The sequence below is a fragment of the Syngnathoides biaculeatus genome, chromosome 16 (assembly GCF_019802595.1).
Source record: "Syngnathoides biaculeatus isolate LvHL_M chromosome 16, ASM1980259v1, whole genome shotgun sequence".
NCBI lineage: Eukaryota > Metazoa > Chordata > Actinopteri > Syngnathiformes > Syngnathidae > Syngnathoides > Syngnathoides biaculeatus.
This window is the reverse complement of record NC_084655.1, coordinates 19431491-19450903: the sequence shown is the minus strand read 5'-3', so window position 1 is coordinate 19450903 and position 19413 is coordinate 19431491. Positions and strand designations below refer to the sequence as shown.

At 45.7% G+C, this 19413-nt stretch overlaps 1 protein-coding gene across 9 annotated transcripts in view; it reads left to right on the top strand.

The window, feature by feature from the left end:
* The window catches only part of mrtfbb (myocardin related transcription factor Bb), a 51793-nt gene extending 32380 nt beyond the window's left edge, over positions 1 to 19413 (top strand). For 5 of the 9 annotated variants that reach the window (XM_061847367.1, XM_061847370.1, XM_061847371.1 and 2 more), the window contains 14 exons: positions 3545 to 3809; positions 7969 to 8034; positions 10462 to 10517; positions 10603 to 10678; positions 10752 to 10913; positions 11769 to 11932; positions 12154 to 12234; positions 13674 to 13924; positions 14550 to 14643; positions 15473 to 15934; positions 16983 to 17045; positions 17115 to 17234; positions 17814 to 17874; positions 17947 to 19413. In XM_061847367.1, coding sequence (XP_061703351.1) covers positions 3713 to 3809; positions 7969 to 8034; positions 10462 to 10517; positions 10603 to 10678; positions 10752 to 10913; positions 11769 to 11932; positions 12154 to 12234; positions 13674 to 13924; positions 14550 to 14643; positions 15473 to 15934; positions 16983 to 17045; positions 17115 to 17234; positions 17814 to 17874; positions 17947 to 18242 — 2049 coding nt within the window. In that variant the 5' untranslated portion in view covers positions 3545 to 3712 and the 3' untranslated portion in view covers positions 18243 to 19413. The remainder of the gene's footprint in view (positions 1 to 3544; positions 3810 to 7968; positions 8035 to 10461; positions 10518 to 10602; positions 10679 to 10751; positions 10914 to 11768; positions 11933 to 12153; positions 12235 to 13673; positions 13925 to 14549; positions 14644 to 15472; positions 15935 to 16982; positions 17046 to 17114; positions 17235 to 17813; positions 17875 to 17946) is intronic. The other 4 variants (XM_061847372.1, XM_061847375.1, XM_061847374.1 and 1 more) reach the window with 4 other exon arrangements.

Here is a 19413-nt window from a genome sequence, read left to right as displayed (position 1 = left end):
TGAGACCAACACTTTACCAGCTGATCCACCATGCCTCTTCTCAAGATTTAAATAGAGCTTAATCTAAAATTTAGAGACCCTTCAAAATAAATGGAGAAATTACTTTTGAAATACTGTATTGTTTATATTTTCAGACAATTTCTGAAAATGTGGAAATGTAGTAGTACTTAGTTGTGGAGATCCAGCATGAAGCTTTTTTTTTTTTGGGTTAAAATGGCACCCAACAACACTCTTGGGCCCCTGGCATGAAGACCCCCCCCCAGTGTCTTTGTTTGTTGCCCTGATTGTGACTTGCAGAAAGCTAGCTAGAACTTTGTCGATGCCTCGAAAATACATCTTCCCTTCTGATAGTCTCCTGGAAAATTGGACTTTGGAGTTTCCACTCGTACATTTTTAGGTTCTTATCTTCAACTAAATTGTATCCAGGTGCTTTACGCTTCAAATGCCATGGCCATGACCAAGATGTTTTACTACCAGGATAAAAACTCCATCATTCTGACAGAAGCCAAACCTAATAGTTTGCTCAGCAAACTTCACTAACCTGTTTTGTGCGCGAGCCGACCAGGCCAAGACTGATGCGTACCTGCTCTTAGAATGTGACTCTTAACCTTTTCAGGGATCCACCTTGGAATGAACGCAGTTAGAACCCAGGAGGAATTTGGGGGTCTGGCTTTTATTTTAAACGTGAGCTTAAGAGTGCTACGTGGACTGACTCTTTCATTCCGATGCACCTGTATGCGATTACTGTGTGCCAATCATCAGGCACCGTGAGCAGAACGACGGGAGCGCGGTTAAAGCTTTTAAATGCTGGCTCTAAAAGGGCAGGCGATGGTGTTTTTGAGCAAATGCTATCAAAGTTGTACTTTTGTGAAACCCTGAGATGCTTTTCTAGCATATTTGCAGAGGAATACAAGTTGCTTAAGATGAAATAATATAAATCATCGCCTGGTAATCATAAACATGCAGTTGTTGAAACTCAGAGAGGTGAATGACCTTTCGTAAATACAGTTTGGTACATTTCCACAGAGAGAGTTTGTATAATTGCGCACGGAATACAGTACAGGACACAAGGCAGCTCCTGTTGCGCTTATGCTAATCACTGAGTCACTTGGTGATCACAAACATAATTGTTGTGGTTATAGGAAATGAACAACATGCTGCTTGACCAAGGCAGTAGACTGCAGATGTTGGTATTCACGCAAATAATGGGGGATAGGGACAAAGCACTGCCGTGAATAGCGAAAACTGCCAGGAACTTACAGCCAAATTTTATAGTGGCCTTTATCAATAGTAAAAAACACAAATGATCATGTTACAACAATAAAAATGAAACGTTTACAGATTATTTTGACCACTCTCTGTAACTAACTATCTAACTACCGTATTTTCCGCACTATAAGGCGCACCCAAAAGCCGATGGTCCGCCTTATAATCCGGTGTGCCTTATATATGTGCCTTTAGTGAAGCTCCATCTAATGGATGCATAACGTAACCCCAGCCTCTACTGTGACGTCTATTCTATGCCCCTTATAATGCGATGCGCTTTATAGTGCGGAAAATACACTAACCAACTAACTAACTAACATACAATACAAAAATGTGGGTCTCTCAGTCCAGATATTTACTTCCTTGACACTGATTACTACTTTTCCTATTACCCTGGGCTTTGGAACCATCTCAATGCATTTTAGAAATAGAAGAAAAATGTGCAAATAAGTGAGTTTTTCCACTTACTAGCTAATAATGGGTCCTACAGAACTAAACTAAAAAAGGTAAATTTGTGAAAGCTTATTTTCACGCGATAATTTTTCAAGAACAATCATCCTCACAACGGTTCTCTCTTCCAGTGGCCAATGTCATGTTGGCACTTCATTCGACAGCAAACTAGTTAAGGCTGCTTGTAAATATCTTTGTTTGTTGTGAAGCCACAGATCATTCCCACTATTGAGCGCATACGAGTTGTTTTCACTGCCGCACAAGCGAGTCGCACAATCGTGGCAACGGCTGGCCCGCGGTGCTGCAGATGCAGTAATCCAATAATGAGCGTTCTAATCATCAACAGCGCTACAGTGACGCGTTGCAGTTGCGGATTTGAATTCTGTCACGTCACGCCGATTGCTTTGCTTTGTTCTCTCGTTTAGCGGTCGGGTATTTAATGAACTGGAAACATACTGACTTAATTTAAACCAGAGGAGACGTCGAAATGGTCTCAGTGCAAAAGAATCGGCATGGCAAAGGCAAGAAAATTATTTTTCTAGGCCTCTAAAGGTATAGCCAGACAGGACAGTCATTGAGTTTTGTTCCCCGTGGTGATTAATATGACATGTTTTTCCACATTCCTAATGCCCCCCGAAGCGCTCGGGTTGTTAACCATTATTCCATGTAAATAGGGACTGCTCATACTTCCTCTAATCCCGTTGACTTGGCCGGCTGTCCCGCAGCGTGACGCGCACGTTTCCTGAAAGCCGACGTCATTTCTCCTGAAGTCGGTGGTCGGCGGTGGCCCAGCGTGTGTTGTCACGTTCACACACATCACAGGAACAGGCTAAAATTCTAAATTTAAACCGCAATCCTTATAAAAATAGTCTCTGACCTCGCTGCTGGAGGATTCTCAGAGTGCTCACATTTTTGTTTGAAGCTTTAAGGGGGTGGGGAGCGTAGTGGTTCGAATGTCTGCCTCGCAATTGAGAGTTTTTGGGGTCCAAATTGTGAAGTTTGCATAACATGGTTTGAAGACCCAAAACAGGACAACTGCTCTCAAAAACGGGTGGATACAGATTTCATATAGAAGAGCAATGCAAAAAAAAACAAAATAAATGCAAGGTTTTTAACAGGCAGTGAAAAAAGGGCCTTCCTGGTTCTTCTCACGAAGGAACTCACATCAATTAGTGCTGTTGTAGTTTTTTTTTTTTTTATCTCACTTCCTGTTTGGCAACATCGTTACCATACCACCACCGCTGACCCATTTGGATCCCTGTTGTGAATTGTGACAACAGTTCAAAGAATAAAGAATAAATAGCAGAAGAGGGCGGACGGTGGGGGTGGGCGGGAAGCCCATAATAAAACATGTGTAGCAGGCACATAAATTAGCGTGAACAAGTTTGAAGATAAACTTCTGCATCCCCTGAGGTTGCCGCGTGTGTTTGCTCATGTCCTTGTTGTTTGGGACTCGATCAAAAGAAAACAAAAGACTTCTCATGGGAAGATACTCAAGCTCAAACTCATTTGTTTTGTGATTGAGCTAATAAACCGCGATGTTAGCCTGCATGTTAGCATCTGCACAATGCTCCTTGGGACTGTTTTCATTATATTTGTACTGCTAATAAATGAGTGAAAGCACAAAGTGACTATTGCTATGATTGTATTTTGAGTTTTTTCGAGCGGTGGCGTATTGGATGCTCGCTCGTAGCTAAAACCGAAAAAACTGACTGACCAAGCCACGGCTCTTAACTCGTGTTCTTTGGTCAAATCAAGCTAGCACTGTTATGTTTAATTTGACTTATGTTTAGGTCATAAACTTGACTAAGCGCAACTGCCTTGATAGGGTTAACACCAGCGGAGCTGCGTTCCCTCCTCCTGATGTTAACGCACACACACACGTTCTCAGCTGAGCCACAGAGGAGGGGTCGCCACGAGCCCCAGCTGTCGTCAGCTCAGACAGAGCTGAGTCTGGTCTATCCCGGACAGACGCCGCCGCAGACGCAGCCGATCCATGGGACTCCAGAGCTGGCCCCCCAGCACAGCACCCTCCGTGATGGCCTGCCTCCATGTGGAGACCCCCTCCATCTGCATGGGTAAATTCAAATCAGGTAAGTCCTGCTACTTTGTGATATTTGTGAATGCTGCTGCACTAGGGGGTGGGGTGGGCGTATGGGGGTTCTGATGACTCAGGCTCATCAGGCCCACCAGGAAGTTACAAAGCAATGCTAAAACTCCTTGTGTTGACTCATGTCAGACATCACTGTCACTGTTGTGGCTGGAGGAAAGACAAACGTGTGAATGTGTGTCAAGACACATTCCATCACAACGATGACAAATTCAATAAAATTTATGTAATCGCCGTCACTAATGCCAATTCACACTGGTACTTCATTATGGGATGGTGTATTCACTTTTAATTTTAACCATCTGTTGAAAATGTCTTGAGCAGCATTTCAACAGTACTCATAAAAGTACAAAAATAAAACTTCTGTCGGGTGATTTGTGTTGCAGATGATTTTTTTTTCTTAACTGGCACACATAATGCAAAAATCCTTGGATGAAATCGCACATTGAATTTCGCCGGCGAGAGATCTTGTCTCGCAGGATGCTGTGTTACACCATTTTGTAATTGTCAAATTCTGTTTCCGTTCCATTTCTGCAAGGATTTTGTAGATAATTGCTCCCCGCCCCAAAGGCAAAATAGCATTTTATGCAAATATGCATCTGTTTTTTATAGTATTTTTCCTCATTAGCATGACGGGTGAGCTGGAGCCCATCTCTGCTGACTTTGAGTGAGGGGCGGAGTACATCCTGAACTAATCGCTTGCTAGCACAGGGCAGATGTTGACAATCAACCATTCACACTCACATTTAAATGGTTACACATTTAAACAATTGAGCGTGCATGTTTTTGAGCTGCGGGCGGAAGCTGGAGAGAAAGCCCACACAAGCGCATCGACAACATCCGAACTCCACACGGGAATTTAGCTGAAGTTCAACCCACAGTGACTCTGTGTGGCTCTCGTGGCACTGGTGGTATCCGGGCTCCACCTAGTGATAGGGGGAATAATTACTCCCAAATGCTACGTACCCAGCGGACGCGTTTTGGGCATTTCATGCGGCGTGACTACATAGAAAGTCAAATGTAGTTCGTGCGGATGGATGCGAATCCGTGCTGGGTGGTGCGAATGACGCGGGTGTTCACACGTTCATCTCCTTCACCCGAACGCTCAAAGCGGGGACAGCTGAACTTGTCCGGGACGTAATATTGTCGGGGCCTCGCGGAGGAGAACCTGCGACCCATGCCGAGCTTACAGCACTGATGACACATGCACTTTCGATGTGTCCAAATGCGTCAAATGAAGGACGTGAGGCAAAGCGATCTTTCGTATCCGGCTGGGTATGTAGCACAAGTGCAGTTTAGTTGTATTTAACTTTAGTGCAATACATTTCTATTTAATCTCGAACCATTGTTTGTTTTGAAGCTTTTACAGAACAGTATCTTTATTTGCCTCTTTTTAAATACATGGTTATTATTCCATCGGTGCGTAATGCTGCAGTGGCTTACAGTAATATTGAATATAAGTTTCAGGAATAAAACTTTTTAAAATAAATTAGCGCTTGCACCTACTATTAATGTCGTCATGATGGTTGTACGTGGAGGGCAAAATATTTTAGGGGGAGGTTGTGCTTGGAGAGGTATTTTTTTTAGGTGGTACTCTAAAAAATAACACGGCTCTAGACTGTGAGGTGACGTTGAAACCAATATTCCACCATGCTGCTGAAATTAAATCTAATTGGTGTAAAATTTTCCACAATTCAGGTGCCAAAACAAACGTAGCTTGACATCAAATTGAGGTATCAGGCTGTTAAGTGTACAAAAATGCGTCTGCATTGGCTGCTGCCCTCGCGAGTTGTGTTTGTGATAACACAAACTGACTTAGTACGGTACGAGGGTCCGCGTCTTCGCTGAAATCAGAGTGCATCGAAAGCCATCTTTTGGATATTTATAACCAATAAAGTCAACATAAATCACCGTCATCCCCTTCTTTTGGGCCCCAAAAAAGTATTCTCTGCAAACTATTTTGTTCTGTTTCTCCACGAATCAAATCAAATGGGAATCAAACGGGAGCTTTACCGTGGGACGATGTGGCCGAGCGATTAGATGACATCGCGGGATCGGCCCTCTGTGTATGCTCCGAGCCGCCCGACATGACATGACGGGGAGGTTAGCCAGGGTTCAGCACAAGCTGTCAGGAGCACCCCAGGGCGCGGACTGTGTCCCCTAATGTTACATGTTTATTGATTGGCGCTCATACATTTCATTGCTTGGAGCATTCTTTTCAGGTCACACTGACTTTAAACACTTTTCCCAATGTTCGAGTCCGCTCCTCTAAGAACGTTTGAGCGACCTTTGATGTGCTTTCATTTCGAGTCTTTGCAGCCGTCCCGAGTTGACTGGTCGTGTAATTCTGCAACCAACAGCGGGTTCCGCGTCCCAACCCCCAAACTACACCCGACATGTCACAGTTCCCAAGCCTTGTTCTCACAGCTGCCCCGTTTATTTTTGCTTTCTTAAGTCAGAGGGGCCCGTTGAACGCATTTCCCAGGAGGGCCGTGCAGGTCTGCGTGGTGTGTTTGTGTTTGTGTGTGTGTGTGTGTGAATGGGGAGTTTTTACTTCCTGTGAGCCACTCTGTGAATTAGCTAAACAAATGCCATGACATTGCAGAGGTGACCATGCGGGCATCGTCCACCATCGCCAACGACTTCCTCTTCCCGCCCACTTAGGTGTACACAAAAATATTGAGACGCAAAGATGGAAAAAGATGACACGCTGTGGCGACCCATAACTGGACAAGCCGAAAGGAAAAGAAGAAGAAGATCCAGATGTGTCACCAGTTTTCTAAAGCACCAGTTTTTTGATTTACTTATTTTTGCCAAAACCAAATTTTGACAGACTTCCAAGGAAATATTAAAACGAGCAATTATAAGAGCAACTCACCATGACGCTCATTATTTTTGCTGTAATTACTGGGAGCAATTACACCAGTGTTTTATTTTTGTCCAGGTTTTGTTTTGGTCACCATCATTAGAGGGAGTCCCACTTTAGGAAAAATACGACATTAGGAAATGGAAGCAGCTCTGAATTTACCAGTCGATCTACGTTCCTACCTTCACCTATGGGCGTGAGCTGTGGGTCGTGACCGAAAAACGAGATCCCAGATACGAGCAGCCGAAATGAGTTTCCTCAGCAGGGTCTGGGCTCTCCCTTAGAGAAAGGGTGAGAAGCTCGGTCATCCGGGAGGGGCTCAGTGTCGAGCCGCTACTCCTCCGCATTGAGAGGAGCCAGATGTGGTGGCTGGGGCGTCTGATTCGGATGCATCCCGGACGCCACCCCGGCACGTCCCACTGGAAAGAGACTCCGAAGATGACCCAGGACACGCTGGAAAGACTATGTCTCTCGGCTGGCTTGGGAATGCCTCGGGATCCCTCCGGAAGAGCTGCAAGGAGTGGCCGGGGAAAGGGAAGTCTGGGTATCCCTGCTAAAGCTACTTCCTCTGTGACCCGACCCAGAAAAGCGGTAGATAATGGATGGATGGATGGAAGCAGGGTATTCAGTGCGTGTGGCAGTGCGATGGTGCAACTGGTTAGAGCGTTGGCGTAACCATTCTGTGGCCCAGGGTTCAAATCCCAGCCCTGCCTGTGTGGAGTTTGCATGTTCTCCCTGTGCCTGCGTGGGTTTCCTCCCACATCCCCAAAACCATGCAGTCGTTGTAGACTCTAAATTGCCCTTAGGTGTGATTGTGAGTGCAACGGTTGTCTGTCTCCATGTGCTGTCCTCCTGCCCAATAATATTTGGGACAGGCTCCAGGATTCTTGACCAGGTCTCCACATTTGAATCAATTTTAAAGCAAGACATGAATAACATAGAGAGCAGACCTGACTCACGTGGCTCTCGGTGGTGCCATGTCTGACTGCGGCTTTACTCATTAACATGCTTATAGTTTCGTTTGGATTGTATTCTATTCACTGTGTTGACTTTGGCCAACTTGCCTTGTTCAGCGAGATCGCTGCTTAAGTCCCACGCGTGGTTTCCCCCCCACTTCCCTTATGGCTGAATACAGGAAGTGAATGATACTTCTTTAACCTTTGGTGTTTATTACAAAACATGTCTGTGGGCAAAAAAAAAATAAAAACGTGGGGCCAGAGCTGGCTGCTTTGACGCCTTTCAGATTCTAATTGCTTCTGTCTTTGCAATCTCGCAGCCCTTCAGCTCCGCCTGCAGCACAGACGAAGTCGGGAGCAACTCGTGGAGCAAGGCATCATGCCCCGTGAGTACGCACGTCACACTTCCCCTTGTCCTACACAGTTTATGACAGTCCTGATCTATGACATTTTGAGGCCGGGAACATGGAGCTTATTTGCGCAGCGGTCAGAGGAAAGGAAGTGACACTCTGCAGTAGACCTGTGGATCATTTGCATGGCATATGTTTTTTTTTTGCGGGGGCGGGGTGAATTTTCTTTTCAGCCAAGGGTAGCGTATATAGGCTGAACATTAGGGGTACAAGAACGGACCCTTGAGGGACCCCATAAATTATTAAATTGCGGAAAAAAAAGATAAAATAACGAAAGGATTATCCTTTTGAGTTTCTTGTGTCTGAGAGAGTCGTGGTGACAAAAGAGATTTTATTTGCTGCTATGCGGAGAAGTTGAAGACCCCCACAAAGTGAGCCAGCTCCTCCCTGGCTCCACGCAGCTTCGTGAGTCACAGGCTGGGCCTTTGCTGGAGGTCACTCACTCCTTCGGACTCACACGGTACCTCCCCCAGGCCAGTCTCCACTAAAGCACGTAACCGTCCTCTTGGTACAGTACAGTAGGTACGTGGCCGGGCTTAGTGATGACTGTTTTGCTTTCCTCCCACCTCATGTGTGTCCGTGAAATCAGATTGTGTTGGTCATAGCGGAGGTGACTGTGCGCTCGGTGGACTCCACCCATGCAGCACGGGATTCAGCTGCTTTGTCTGTCGGGTAGTTGTTTCTCTCTCTTCCTTTCTTTAATCAGTATGACAACATCGTGATTAAAGAAGACATATTGTGTGTGTGATGGGGGGTGGTGGTGGGCTTACATTTTAAAGTAGTTCTCTGGTGTATTGTTAAAATGAACCCGTTTTGAGAAGGTGGTTCTGTCTTGTGCAACTAAGCCGCTGCTCCCCCCAGCTCCATGTCTTGCCGGACCAACGGCCAGATTGGCTTTCGTTTTGGTATTTGGCAGCTGGGATAGGCTCCAGAACTCCCTGTGACCGTCAGGATAAGTGGCAAAGAAAATGGATGGATTGATGGACATAACAATGCACGTTTTAAGACAATTTCTGAAAAAGTGCATATGTAGTAGTACTTAGTTCTGGAGATCCAGCATGAAGCTTTTTTTTTTTTGGGGGGGGGGCTAAAATTGCTCCTATCAATGCGGAGGAGCCCCTAGCATGAACCCCCCCAAGCATCTTTGTTTGTTGCCCTGTCAGTAATAAATCAGTAGTAAATGACCTTTCCATAGTACACGACTACATTTTTTTTTTCAAATGATTTTGACACAGTCAACCATTTTGTTTTCAAACCAAGATGTCTGAGCTCTGGGTTCTCGGTTGTGTTGCTCTGTTGCTCAGTTTTCTAACGGTCTTAGCCATGGGTGTCAAATTCAAGGCCCGGGGGCCAGATCCGGCACACCGCACGATTTTATGTGACCCGCGAAGCCAAATCTACAGCGTCAATTTCTTGATGATTCTTATAAAAATTGGGACCAAAATTTCAAATTGTGAATTATCAGTCAAAATGTGTCAAAAGTGTCAGCATTCCATCTTAATGTGGATGATACCATTGTGTACAGCTGTGCTGTATCAAGCAAAACACCTTTTTGGTCATTTACAACACACTGAAACTCTTTTTAAATGCAGATAACACAACGCTTGTTATTTTACCAGACCAAAAAGTTTCTGTGGTTTTCACTCTCAATGGAAAGGAAGTTGTACACTGCTACAAATTCCTGGGTACATTGATTGACGACTCTTAATTTTAAATCATTTGTAAAACTTTTTTATTTCAGAAATATATTTTCTTTCAATGTAAAAAGTAATTTGTCACTGCAAGTTTTTCTCTTTTTTTTTTTTTTTTTTTTTTAAACCTGTTTTAGATTACGGTGACCTTTTGTAGATGCATGCCTCTTGTCAGTGTCTCCATCTGGCTGATACTGTCGACCAAATTCTCGATACAAATTCTCAAGCTCTGTCTCACCGTTGCGAATTGGACTCTTGGGATAGATAGCCTGCTTTGTCGACCCACAGAATCGGTCACCGGTACACTTTTACTCAGAGTGCGAATAAGTGCATCAACGTGGTTTTTATCAGGCACAGACGAATCTGTTGCATTCGCAGGACTTCACTGCAGAAACCAAACGGAATAGAAAATGGATGATAGCAGGGGTGTCACACGTATTGGGGACATTAGTGTTTCACTACAATACTGCCTCTGCATAATCGTGTTTCAGATAGGAAAGGGTTCTGGATCTTCGCCCACGATGACCCAACCCTAGCTGATCATGTCATGGGTGAAGAAACTTGTTCACATACATATTATCAGAAGTAGGCAGATAACTGAAAACTAACCGAAAGATGTTGTTGTTTAATTTCGCTTTTGATGAGTGGTCAGGCATTCCAGTTTGTTTACAACTATTTCAAAAGTCAATTCTAATAATTGCATTTCCTTCAGCTCTGAAAGCCCCCGCCGCCTTCCATGAGCACATTCGCAGTCTGGAGAGAGCGAGGGTAAAAGTCATGAATTGCCATCACCATATACCGTCAATGTTGTCATTCATCTAACCGACCATTTTGTTGGTTTTTCTCTAAACAGACGGGGAACTTACTGAAGCACAAGCTTTCCCGCAGACCCGCTCGCTCCGAGCTGGTCCGCTTGCACATCCTAAGAGGTGCTAAAAGCCCAGTTCTCAGTTCCCGTGCCAATGCTAAAAGAAGCTAATTGACGCCGCCTTCCTCACACAGAGGGCGAGCCCGACGCTTCCGTGCAGGCCGCTCAAATGAAGCTGAAGAGGGCCCGGCTAGCCCACGATCTCAGCAAGAAGATCTCCGACAGGCCTGGGCCTATGGAGCTGGTGGAGAAGAACATCCTGCCCGTGGGCACCGGCGTCAACAAGGACCACAACGGTAGATAATTTACAGATATCGGTTCACAAGGGTGTGCCACAGGGTTCAATATTAGGGCTATTTTAACTTTCCAGTTATGTGAATTATCAGTCAAATTATGTCAAATGTGTCAGCATTCCATCTTAATGTGGATGATACCATTGTGCACTGCTGTGCTGTATCAAGCAAAACACCTTTTTGGTCATTTACAACACACTGCATGAGCTGAAACTCCTCCACTGGCGAGTAAGCTGCAGTTACTGCCTCCTGCGAGAACCCTGGCTAAGACTATGGTAGGTGGGTCCACTATATCAAATTAATAGAGTTTTCCCTTTGGTGACTTCAGATGTAGTGACATTTGATCATTTTGCTAATTTGTGCTGATAATTAATGTGATGGATTCTATGTAGTAAGTCCCGCGACAAACACCTTAAATGTGATGTCAGTGAAGTTACAAAAACAATATTTTTTTCTTGGCCTGTCAGATAAACTACATTTTACGCATAATTTCATTGGACAGCACGCTTAAACTGTTTTGACCCCATGTTGCAGTCATACAAAAATAGTTGCGCTACGCAGTCCACATTCCTTCCCATTTCTTATCTTTATTTTATTTTGGTTTAATTTTACCTCAAGGGAGTTGAAAATCTGAGGAAAGTAACCAAAACAAATTCATATTATTAAACAGTCCAGCTGTAATACAAAATATGAAGAAAAAGGCCCTTTTCAAAGGAAAACAAGAAGAAACGTGCCCGGTAAAAACTACTTGACATGCCCTTGAATACAGTTGAACGAGTCTTCACTGATTGCTAAATTTTGAATTTTTTTTAATAACATCATGTTGAATTTTGTGAAAGTAATATGTTTGTCCTCCAGGTGATAGTCCAGACCCTAGTGAGCTGGCGGATGTGTACACTTTCACTGAGGACAACAGTGACGCTTTTTCGCCAGACCTTTGTCGCCGAACGTCTCCGAGGACCGGCTCGGCTTCGCCGACTCCGACCGACGTGTCTCTTGCCTGTTTCGGCTCCTCCGTGCAGGTGAGGCAAGTTGGCAATACTGAGATTGCAAATCATTCTCCCGTTCGACCTAGTTCAGTCAAATTGGGTGGCCAGCGTAACTACTCATCGTGACTCATCGACGGTGCCGTTCATGGTCTGCGTATTTGAACTCGCACCCAGTTGTTTTCCCTTTTCTTCTTGCAACTAAAACTAAAAACAAAAGCAGAGTTGCACATTAATTTTGCGTCTCCTTCACTCAGCAGCCCTCACCGTGTAACTCCTCCTCCGACTTATCCTCCACCGGCGAGCAAGCTGCAGGTTCATCTGCTGTACTCACAAAGGTGAGCATCATGTTTTTCCCCTCTTTAAAAGATTTTGTTTAGATTTAGTTTACATACCTCCCAGCATCGTACCGCTGACCTCTGATAGGAAAAGCAGCGGTTATGTTCTTTTACTTTGACATATGTCTCTTATTATATATACATGTGACAAATCGGTGGGAAAAAAACAAGCTAAATGCTCATTGATGAGTACGTTTTAATCCAAAACAATGATAAATACTTCTATCCATCCATCCATTTTCTTCCCCGCCTATCCTCACAAGGGTGGGGGGGAGTGCTGGAGCCTATGCCAGCTGTCAAGGGGCAGGAGGCGGGGTACACCCTGAACTGGTTGCCAGTCAATCACAGGACACATGGAGACCAACAGCTGCACTCACAATCACACCTATGGGCAATTTAGAGTGTCCGATTAATGTTGCATGTTTTTGGGATGCAGGAAGAAACCGGGAGTGCCCGGAGGAAACCCACACAGGCATGGGGAGAACATGCAAACTCCACACATTCGGGTACGGGATTGAAACCGGGACCTCGGAACTGTGAGGCCAACGCTTTACCAGCTGATCCACCGTGCCGCCTAATAAATAGTTCAGAGTTGAAAAAAAATATTCATCATTTTACATGGCTTAGGTTAGTACACTAGACAATAGAATACAGTGGACCATTGCCTGACCACAAATACTGAAAATTTGTGAATAATTGACATGCATTATAATTGCTATTGGAAAAACAAATGTGAAAAAGCAGAGGATCCAGTTTAAAAAAAATAATAAGTGGGGTTTTCCATGAAAAGCAGCGTATAATTTCCACACAAATCAAATAGTGACTCGTGAATTTGCGAGTATGTGGGAGTACAGAATAAAAGTCAAACTTCACAGTGGGATTATTAAAAGTAAAATTAAATGTATTTTTTTGTTTATTAATGAAATAATTTACACTCCTCTCCACCCCAAAAAAATAATAATATTTGCATCCTGGACTGGTTGCCACCCAATCATAGTACGCCTATAGACAAAAAAAAAAAAAATCACTTCCTCACCTACGGACAATTTAGACTTCAGGAAACCGAGCGTGCATCCAGTATTTTTGTTAAACAGGAAGAAGCCCGAGATAACCCACCCGAGCCGAGATTTGAATCCGAATCTCATAATAGTGTGGGAGGCGTGCTAACCACATCACTGGCGTGGACTGTCCTGCCCCTTCCCGCAATACTAGTGCACACTAATCATAGCAGTTGGGGGTCTGAATCCTTATTCCAGCCGAGCCTTTTAATCATACATCAGGACCCGTCTGCTGTTCTCTTCCTGCAGGTGTTAAAACAATGAGGGTCACATTTCCACATTTCCCTTTCTTCATCCAGACGTTTTCATCAACTGTCTGTCTTGTGGTCCTCTCCCAAATGTCTGCTTTCACATGTGCTGCCCTGTGTGCGTGCGCCGCAGCAGAGCTCGCCAAAGCCGCCGGGCGAGAAAAGCCGGAGCAGCAAAAAGAGCCGAGAGGCCAAGCCGAGGATACGCAAGCTAAAGTATCATCAGTACATCCCCCCGGACCACCACAAGCACGAGCTGAAGCCTTTGCCGGCCGCAGCGGCGGCGGCGGCGCACGTGGACCCCGCTTACGTGCGCATCCTCCAACAGCAGCAGCATTTCCTGCAGCTGCAGATCCTCAGCCAGCAGCGCTTCGGACACCAGCAGTACGGCTGTTATCTTTTACTTTTATTATTTTTGCGGTGGCGTCTTGATGAGCGGAAAACGTGGTGCAAAATCATTTATGCCCTGAAGCCAATCAAAATATTTTAAACTGCACAACAATCAGAAAAAAAAAAGAACATTTGACAGAATTGCTTGTTTATTTTCTACATTAGCGCAGCTGCTTGTTCGTGGGGAAGAGTTATTGGTGCCACGAAGACCATTGAAACGACAACAAAAAAACAAATACGATATGTAGGATATATTAAATAGTGCACATTAATTTTTTAGTTTCAATATGTAGCGTAAATTGCTTGTTTTTATGTGTTTGTGCTGCTGCCTGTTGCTGAGCAGAAATTGTGGGAGAAAATCATTTAAAAAATGGAACCACACACAGAACAAACTGTCAGCAGGATTCATTTTAAAACCACACAACTGATTATTTAAAAAAATAGCTAAGATGAAAAGAATTGCTCAGACTTTTTGTACAACTCGATATTGTGAGGCAAAGTTCGCTGTTTGGCGACCAGCAGGTGGCGCTATACGTACAGCAATGCTCTTTTGGATCTTTGACCGGTGAAAAATGAAGGATGACTGACTCGCTTTCCCTTTCTTCTCTCGTTCCGACAGTTCGACCGGCGAGTTTCAAACCAGCTGCTCTGGCAAGGTTCAGAATGAAAACTGCAAGCCGGATCAGTTGCCGGCCAACGTGGACGAGATGAAGGTGAAGTTTGATTTTTGACAAGAAAGAAAACAAAACAAAAGGAGCACTTCAGTGCTTGGCATTAAGACATCCATCCATCCATTTTCTTTGCCGCTTATCATCACGAGCGTCGCGGGGAGTGCCGGAGCCTATTGCAGCTGTCAACGGGCAGGAGGCGGGGTACACCCTGAACTGGTCGCCAGCCAATCGCAGGGCACATTGAGACAAAAAGCTGCACTCACAATCACACCTACGGGCAATTTAGAGTGTCCAATTAATGTAGCATGTTTTGGGGATGTGGGAGTAAACCGGAGTGCCTGGAGAAAAGCTACGCAGGCATGGGGAGAACATGCAAACTCCACACAGGAGGGGCCGGGATCGAACACGGATCCTCAAAACTGTGAGGCCAACACTTTACCAGCTGAACCACCGTGCCGCCTGGCATTAAGACAGCGTGAGCTAATTAATATTTAATTACAGTTCAATCGGGAATCCATCAATTAACTTAACACGTATTCCGTATCGTGTTGTTGATGTTGTTGGATGTTTCTCACTGGCCCGTATGAACTTTGCCCGGCAACAAGTGAAAGCGCAAACAACCTTCCTCACCCTCATAAAGTTTAATATAACAAAATGTCGGTGATATAAACGCAGAATTTGTGGAGAATCATTTGTCCCCCGAAGCCCATTAAAAAAAAAAAAATTTGACAACACACAAAATCAATCTTTTTTTTTTTTCTTCTCTATCTAGCTGATACCAACGTAGATAAAACAGAATGGCTCATTTTGAATTGAGGATTTTGACAGTTATGTTTCCTAAAAGTGTAAAATTTCTGTTTTTCTTTTCCAGGTAGCCGAGCTGAAAGTGGAGCTCAAACTGCGCTCGCTTCCCGTCTCTGGAACCAAGATGGATCTGATCGAGCGGCTGAAGCTGTACCACGAAAGCTTCGGCGCCGCCAAGGCGAAAGCTCCCGAAAACACCCCGCCGGCGTCCCCCAAAGCGGCCGTCTCGGAGGACGACGGCGGGGCGGACGTTGCCGCGCCGGCCCCCGCGGACGAGAGCGGGTCCCGCGAGAAAGACCGCCGGCTCTACGAGAAGGAGCGCCAGATCGAGGAGCTGAAGAGGAGGTTGGAGCACGAGCAGAGGCTGGTGGAGCAGCTCAAGATGCAGCTGGAGGTGGAGAAGAGGAGCCAGCAGCCGGGGGGGGGGTCCTCGCCCCCCCGGGAGCAGGAACGCGCGGAGGTCGGAAACCGGGAGGGCGCGGAGCGCGGCCTCGTGACTCCACCTGACGACTCGCCGCCTCCGAGCAAGGTAAGGTCAAAAAAAAATAAAAGACAAAATTGCACTTGCGCTTCAAGAAAATCTGCATAATCTGATGAGGTCGGCAAGTCTGAATTCAGCTTTGGCCGAGTTTAAGTTTCTCTTCAAGCTGGACCGTCATTGGCAGTACAGCTGAAAATTAATTCATTTTACTTGACCATAACGTTTCCATTTTTACTATATTTTTTAACATATGCACAAGAAAGTATACGTGGACTTTTTTTGAAAATAGAAAACGTTTTCCATCCATCCATTTTCTTTGCCGCTTATCCTCACGAGGGTCGCGGGGAGTGCTCGAGCCTATCCCAGCGGTCAGCGGGCAGGAGGCAGGGGACACCCTGAACTGGTCGCCAGCCGATCGCAGGGCACATCGAGACAAACAGCCACACCCGCAATCACACCAAGGGGATGTTGCATGTTTTTGGGATGTAGGAGGAAACCCACACAGGCACGGGGAGAACGTGCAAATTTCACATAGGCGGAGCCGGGATCGAACCCGAGTCCTCAGAACTGTGAGGCCAACTCCACCATGCTCCCAGAAAACATTTTTCTTCTTCTATTGTTTTTTTAATTAAAAAAAAGTACAAATGTCTTTAGGCAACACGGTGGTGCAGCTGTACAGCCTTGGCCTCACACCCGGGTTCAATTCCAGCCCCGCCTGTGTGGAAGTTGCATGTCCTCCCAGTGCCTGCGTGGGTTTTCTCCGGGTGGGCGCTCCGGTTTCGTCCCACATCCCAAAAACATGCAACCTTAATTGGAGACTCTAAATTGTCACGAGGTGTGATTGTGAGTGCAGATGTCAGTCTTGATGTGCCTTGTGATTGGCTGGCGACCACCCCGCCTCTTGCCCGCGAACAGCTCCAGCACTCCTATAACCCTTGTGAGGATTAGCGGTGAAGAAAATGGATGGATGGACAAAGGTCTTTATATGGTAATTTATCTTCCAATGTTATGATTTGCTCTCATTTGTCACGTTATGTTTGTGTTTCTCGCATATTTCAAGTCGCATGTTTGATGTTGATTTCTTTTTTCCGTGCAGACGACGCCGCAAAGCGTACTCGAGCCGTTTCCGTCCAGCGTCGCTAAAGCGCCCTTGAGCGAGGTACAAGGCGTTCCCGTCCTGTTTTACGTCCGCTTTTTTGGAGCTCATCATCTCGTTTTCCCCCGCCAGGCCGTCCGTGGCGGTCACCCTCCTCCAGCCTTCACGCCGCCGCTCAAATGTAAAAATCGGAGAGAGCCTCCTCGCTACGAAGACGCCGTCAAACACACGCGCATGCTGCCTGCCATACAGGTGACACATGCGTTAATTTCTCAATATTCATACTGAAATGCTTTCTCTGGATTGCGAGCTACAACGAGGCGACTTTACGGCTACACTGGGGTGCTTTTCACTCGATTCGTGTGCGTGTGTGTTACAAATGCGCCCTGCGGTGACAACTTGCTCAAAGGCAACGGGTACGTGCGTCCAAAACAACCCGGCGCAGTTGCGCTTACCTTTTGGCTTTGACATGATCGCTGTGGCGTTGCAGGAGTGAGGAATGCGGGTGTTTTCTGCCGTCGTCTTGACTTTTGTCATGCTGCAGTCGACCGGCTGATGCTTGAAAGTGGCTCTGGACGTTCACCCCTCCGAGCTTCAATGATGTAGTGTTTATGTTTATGTTGTGTTTATGTAAATTAGCCACAGTTAGCAAGTAAGAGTGGGGTTGGAGGGCAAAAGCTCTCGCTCACGAACCCATTTTCGGAAACAAAATATATCTGGGTGATATCAACGTAGATAAACAGAATTGCTCATTTTGAATTGGTGATTTTGGCAGTCATAGTTCATAAAAGTGCAAAATTGCATTCACCCAAATGTAAACGTTTCCTCCAGGGCTTGTGCGCCGCGAGCCAGCAGATGGACGACCTGTTCGACATCCTCGTTGAAAGCGGTGGTAAGAATGAAATATCTTTATGATAATAGCATTATTTCAGCTTATTTAGCACATTGTCGGCGTCACGCGCAGAGATGTCGCCCTTCCTCAAACCCGACGTCCCCGACGCCAACAAGCGAGTGGCCGTCACGCCCAGCGTCACCCTCCTGCCCGTCAACACCGCCCTGTCTCGCCCGCCGCCCCGCGTCCAGGTGGCGCACATGCCCGCCGAGGAGCTTCCGTTGCCCCTGGTCGCCATGGAGATGGATCTGGGCGACGACATGATCGCGGACTCCGACCTCCAAGGGATGGACTGGCTGGACCTTAGCGTGTCAGCGGGCGAGGGCGTCTTCTCCACGGACTTCCTGGACACTTACCAGCTGCTCTAAGGGAACGACGGCGGAAACTTCCTGTGAGGAAAGATTCCAGCGGCAGGACTTGAAAAGCTGCTGGGAGCGTCGACAACCATTTTTGTTCTGAAGCCCGACTGACGTTCTCGCCCAAAAGCGAGCACGTTTGTCCGTTTGGCTAAAGTTGGCAAGGCTTCTGTGACAACGTAAAGTCAGCGGTACCCGCAGAAAACGCAACGTGAGGCTACAAATAGGAAAGGGACAGGACTGGAGGTGTCACAGAAAGCCACAAGAAAAACTGAACCCTTGCGAGTTCAAAGGTCAAATTAAAGTTATGGCGCATTTCATGTTCATGATGAAATTATTAGACATACTCTCATGGTTAGTTGGGGGGATTCTTGTGATGATGACACGACACATCCAGCAGAGATGAGGTTTCCGCTTAAAAAAAAAAGTGTGACTGCGACGCCACCTTCTGGTCATTTCCGGAGTTGCTCAGCTTGGACATGAAAGTATTTACGATACTAGTACAAGTCGACTCATTGTCATGCATAATTTATATACGCCCGTTCTGTTTCTCGTGTGTTTGTTTACTTTTATATGAATGTCACTTGTCAGCTACATCATTTCCTACATGTGAAAAGTATACATGACGAATTTTTAACTTTGAATTTCGAACTTTAAATGTCCAGCCACATCGGCGGCAGAATGGTGTAACTGGTTAGATTGTTGGCCTCGCAGTTCTGAGGATGGGGGTTCAAATCCCGGCCTCCCCTGGTGTGGAGATTGCGTGAGTTGTAAATCATTCTTTAAATTTTTTCCAACAGTGTCACTGGAATTTAAGTTCGTAAAAAAAAATAATAATAATAATTCAATTTTTGCGTGAGTTTCAAGAAATTGTACCTTCATTAGATTTCTATAGGGGTACTAACAATACTGTCCGGGTGTGTACAAAATGTAGCTCAGAAATATAAAATGGAAAAATATCTACAATTTTAAAAAGGAAAGTAGTAGTAGTAAAAATATTAAAATACCACGGACCTGTTTGACGAGCAGCTACTTGGCACTGGAGCGCCCCCCGGTGGACATTTTCCAGAACTCGCTGTCGACACGTGTTGGGGACACCGCAAATTCCTTCGTGGTGGTCGTACTGCACTGCTATGCAGTAGTTATAATCATTAAAAAGTACAATCGCAAATGAAGAAAGAGA